This window comes from Scophthalmus maximus, chromosome 4, assembly GCF_022379125.1.
Source record: "Scophthalmus maximus strain ysfricsl-2021 chromosome 4, ASM2237912v1, whole genome shotgun sequence".
In the NCBI taxonomy this organism is placed as follows: Eukaryota; Metazoa; Chordata; class Actinopteri; order Pleuronectiformes; family Scophthalmidae; genus Scophthalmus; species Scophthalmus maximus.
Window position 1 is genome coordinate 1,117,501 of NC_061518.1, and position 5,000 is coordinate 1,122,500.

Here is a 5,000-nt window from a genome sequence, read left to right on the forward strand (position 1 = left end):
ATGTTTTTCTTTTTGTGTTTTTCTTCTTACGTTTTATACAAAATTCACAGTTTAAGTGAAAAGACGCCATAAATATTTTGATTAAAAAAACAAAAGCAAAACGTGAGTTGACAACAAACAATCAATCAAAGCTCCGTGGTGATGATCAGTTTCCACAGATGTTCTTCACTGAACGTTCTCCACATGTTCCACAAACGTTCTCGTTCCAACGTCCTGCTCGTGACTCCACACAGAATCAACACACCTGCACTGAAACAATGTCCTTTTGCAGAACAGTGGAATTTGAGGTTTGAATTTTGCTTTGATTTGTCACAGCTGACAAAGAGAGAAATTATGAATTTCATATTTTTAATCACAGAGAGAAAGTCGACCGAAACAAACTGGATTTCACACAAAGACGGATACAACAAAAAGTTAAACATCCACAACACAAAACAAAAAAGTTTATTTTCAGAGAAACAAACTGTGAAATTATTAATATTTTTATTATTATTTCTGATGGTGAACGATGTACGTAAAAAAAATCACTTCTGGTTCAAAATAGAAGCACAACATTTTTAAAAAGATACTTTAAACGTATATTGACTTTACAAAGTTTTTACATGTTTCACTTCAAATAATACGAATAAAAAACACTCCTTTACCGAGACGTTTCACAGAATATTTACATACGATGTCTCAAAACCCGCTAATCAATAACCCCCCATCAATGACTGATGTAACGACCACACTGTAAAAAAACATGGGACTTTTATATTTTAATGTTCGTAGAAGCAGCAGAAGGAAACGAACGAAAACATTTAATACGTTTTAATAAGTGTAACAAAAGTAAAATAACGAAAACTGAATGGACAAAACAGATCATGTGATCGCTGCTCGTTTGATTTATTATTATTCAGAGTGTTCTTCATGTTGCCTGGCAGCAGGCAATGAAATATCAGTAGAGTTAATGACAGAAAAAAAAAAGTGTGCTTTAATAACGAAAGTCAGGAAGTCGTTCGTACGTTTACACTGCACCTATTGCATAAAACCTGTGCTTTCGTTTTGAAAAGATTGCATCTGTACTTCCTGTGATGGGCGGGGTCACTACGGTTTCACTGAGTGTGCTCGTTTTAAAAGAGACTTACAAACCACACGGGTGGAGTTAGTTGTCAGTCGAGCTACCGATCAGCTTCTGACTGATCAACATAATCAATTATTGTCAATAATAATAATAATAATGAGGATAAAGCTCGTCGTAACGTGACACTCAAACTTCCTGATGAACTGATTGACAGTCGAGGTTGTGTGAAGGTTGTTGTCATGTGACTGTTGAGATCTGAGGAGGCGGTGACATCATCAGAAACTGACCGGTTGGCGGTGACATGACGAGAGCTAGCAGCTTGTGACGGACACAACTGTGCCTGCAGTTATACAGGTTCAGGGGCAGAGGTCGACGACGGGCTGTCGACCCTGCGTCGACCTCTTCTGTGGTGAAGGCATGTGGGAGTCAGAGATCGCCTCCGTCCCCGCCCAAGCCAGACTCCGCCCCCTCCTCACCTCCAGATGTGTCCACACGGGGGCGTCGTAGGGTCCACACGTGACGGAGACAATGTTGGTGCGTGACGAGGATCCTCCCACAGTTTGAACAGCACATAGAACGGGGGACAGGTTACAGCTCTACGACAAGTCGTCCTCTAATCGTCTCTGCGGCGTCCCGCTTACTTGACCTTGACCTCGTCGCCGTCGTCGTCGTTGTTGTTGTTGTTGTGGTGGTGGAGGCTGAGGTTCAGGTCGAAGCTCGACTGCTTCCTCAGCGCCCGCGGCATCAGCGTCTTCTTCACGAACAGTCGCTGGAGGAAGCGGTTGCTGATGCTGAAGGGGCAGAAGCGCTGGATGAAGTACATGAGCCCCACGCCGGGTCCCGCAAAGTAACGCACCTGCGGCTGCGGCGACAGCAGCGCCGTGACGATGGCGTCGACCACGGGCGTGAGGTCGGGGTTGGCGTGGCTGGCGTAGCTCTGGAACAGCTCCTTGGTCTCGGTCACGTAGTCCTCGCCGTAGTCCTCGAGCAGCGCCGGGGGGAGGCCCTGCAGCAGCTGCTTGTGCTGCTGCTCCCAGTAGGCGTGGTTACTGGACTGACCTGCAGGGACAACACACGTTACCACGGCAACGACCTCTAAACACGGTCAAGACTGACGGGGTCAACACACTGATCGTTGTTGTCACGGTGACATCATCAGAGTGATGTACAGTCGCTGATCGTCTTTATATACAGTCACTGATCGTCTTTATATACAGTCACTGATCGTTTTTATATACAGTCACTGATCGTCTTTATATACAGTCAGTGATCGTCTTTATATACAGTCAGTGATCGTTTTTATATACAGTCAGTGATCGTCTTTATATACAGTCACTGATCGTCTTTATATACAGTCAGTGATCGTCTTTATATACAGTCAGTGATCGTCTTTATATACAGTCACTGATCGTCTTTATATACAGTCACTGATCATATTTATATACAGTCAGTGATCGTCTTTGTATACAGTCAGTGATCATCTTCATATACAGTCAGTGATCGTCTTTATATACAGTCACTGATCGTCTTTATATACAGTCACTGATCGTCTGTATATACAGTCACTCATCCTGTGTGTCACACTTCTCTAGATATGATAAAACTTCTCTCATATCTCCATGATCATATTCATATCGGAGACTCCAGATGAACAGATGTTCTCATGAGTGTGTTTGTGGTCGTAGGTAAGAGCAGCGATTATGGAAAACCCCGTCGACAGCCTCTGCAGATTATAATTTTTTGGTTTGGACAGATTGTTGTTAGCAACCATTTCTGCATGTGGCTTTTGATCTTCTCTCTTTTTTTCTAAGTTTGACCCATTTCTTCATTTTTTTCTTCCTTGGAGCTCGAACAGATGAAGCTGGTTGCAGCCTGTCGGCCGGCGTCAGTGTCTGCGGTGACACGTCGTCGCTCTGCGGACGTGCTGAGATGTTCTAAACGCGTTATTAGATTGTGAAATCACCGACGCGATGAGGCCATTTCTCATCTGCAGATCCCGGTCGGAGAACCGCGTTTTGAAAAGGGGCCCGTGTGAAAGTCGCAGCTGACTCTGCTAACGCTGGTACTCAGCAGCTGTTTACTTGCTCAGCGAACGATCAGGACCATGTGAGTTCAGCATCGAACATCTGCTCAACATGAAACGCAAACTCCGGGACGGAGACGCTTGGGCGTCAGTCCGAGTTGTAGGAGCCGGGGTCGGTTGTAATCACGTGTATATTTATATGGAATCATCTGAAGCACAGACGCAGAACGCGGCGTAGACGTGCCGCTGCGCTCTGCTTCTCGTGAGCTTTAGCCTCCTCACTGTCCTCAGATGAACCACGGCGTCATATTTTACATTTTTTATCTTTATGTTTGACTCCAGTTTGGAGTAGAACCACAAAGTTTTGGAGTTGGTCAATAGAAATTATTATTCTCGTTCCGCGTTACTTCAAATTTCCGTGACCTGGAATAAGCCAAGACTACGAAACTTTGCGAGTATCAGAAAATGATGTACGTTAGCTTCTAAAACCCTCATTTTCCAAATTGGCCAGATGGTGGCGCTGTAATTAGGTCCTGAAGAAGTCAATTTTGGAAAGGCCACGCCCCTCACACGTGTCTCTGATCTACTTGAAATGTGCGACACACGTCAAGTTCAATGTGCTCCACAAAAAGCCTCTTGAATCACTAACGTGGCAGGTGACCAAATTTTGCGCTAATTAGCAAAAACTGAAAAACAGTAATATGAATAAAACTTTGTAAACTTTGACTTATTCAACACCAAATTCGGTGTCCCGCCTAACCGGATAAGAATACAAATTTCCATCATAAATGATCAAGATTGTTCGAAAAACATGGCCGCTACTAGCCAAAATGTCTTCACCAAGGGGCGGGGCTTAGAGGATTATTGGGTACAAGTCATTAACCATTTGTGCAATCATCACAGATCTCGGTATATAACTTGCAGCTGTGATTAGCTACAGTTCTACTTGAAGCATTTTGTTACCAACCTATAGGGGGCGCTCCACAAATGCCACAAACGTGTATCTTATTCACCACTGAGCAGAATTTCACCAAAATTGCTGTGCATGCTCCGGGGGCCAAGTGTTGATCAAAATTTCGTGAGAGTGGGCGTGGCCTATAGCATATATGCTAATAATTCAAGATGCCTATTACCTATCATCTCACGCCATATTGTCAACAGACACACCAAGTTTGGTTGATATCTGATTAGGGGGGCGGAACTTTGACTGCGCTAATAAATATTTCATTTGTTTTTAACGTGTGGCGTCAACACGACTCCGGGTTTTCTGAGACAAGCGAGCTGCGTGTACGTGGACGGGTCACGTGACCTGCGTCTTCAGGTGCCTCGGCGTGGATGGAAATTATTCCTGATCTGGAGATATTCATCAAAATTAACGAACAAAGGCTTGAAGCTCTTTGCCGAACTCGGTGGTTTGGTTTAGATTCTCAGAACCGTCTGAACCAGAACTCGACTGATTCATGTCACAGACAATATCCGCCTCTGCGTTTATGTTGCTGATATGAAAGCTTGTATTTTACAGAATAAACAAAGCAGGAAAGATGAGCATTTATGTTTACATCTAAATAACATATTTGATATTATTTGTGTTTGATTTAACTTAGTCCACATGGGTCGAATCTGTCTGTTTACTTTTGATACCTTATTTTGTGGCTGATTGATTTTTTATTTCTACTTGAGTAAAAGTTTGAATGTGAAGTTTTACTTGTAGTATTCTGTTTATCTGTTCTCTGTTTCCAGCTTGTTAACCAGTTAAACGCTGTGATGAACAGACGCGTCCTGAACACAACATCTGCGGCACCGAGTGAACCATGAAGACATGAAGGATAAAAAAGATGAAGAGTTTTGTTTTTCAAACCCACACAGAGAAAAGAAAGCCGAGGGAGGGCGACGGCCAGAGAGCAACTTTTCCTC

At 43.6% G+C, this 5,000-nt stretch overlaps 1 protein-coding gene across 1 annotated transcript in view; it reads right to left on the reverse strand.

Moving 5' to 3' along the window:
• The window catches only part of hsd11b2 (hydroxysteroid (11-beta) dehydrogenase 2), a 24,074-nt gene that overhangs the window by 39 nt on the left and 19,035 nt on the right, over positions 1 to 5,000 (reverse strand). The window contains exon 5 of the mRNA XM_035627753.2: positions 1 to 2,122. This exon is cut by the window's left edge and continues 39 nt beyond it. Coding sequence (XP_035483646.2) covers positions 1,701 to 2,122 — 422 coding nt within the window. The 3' untranslated portion in view covers positions 1 to 1,700. The remainder of the gene's footprint in view (positions 2,123 to 5,000) is intronic.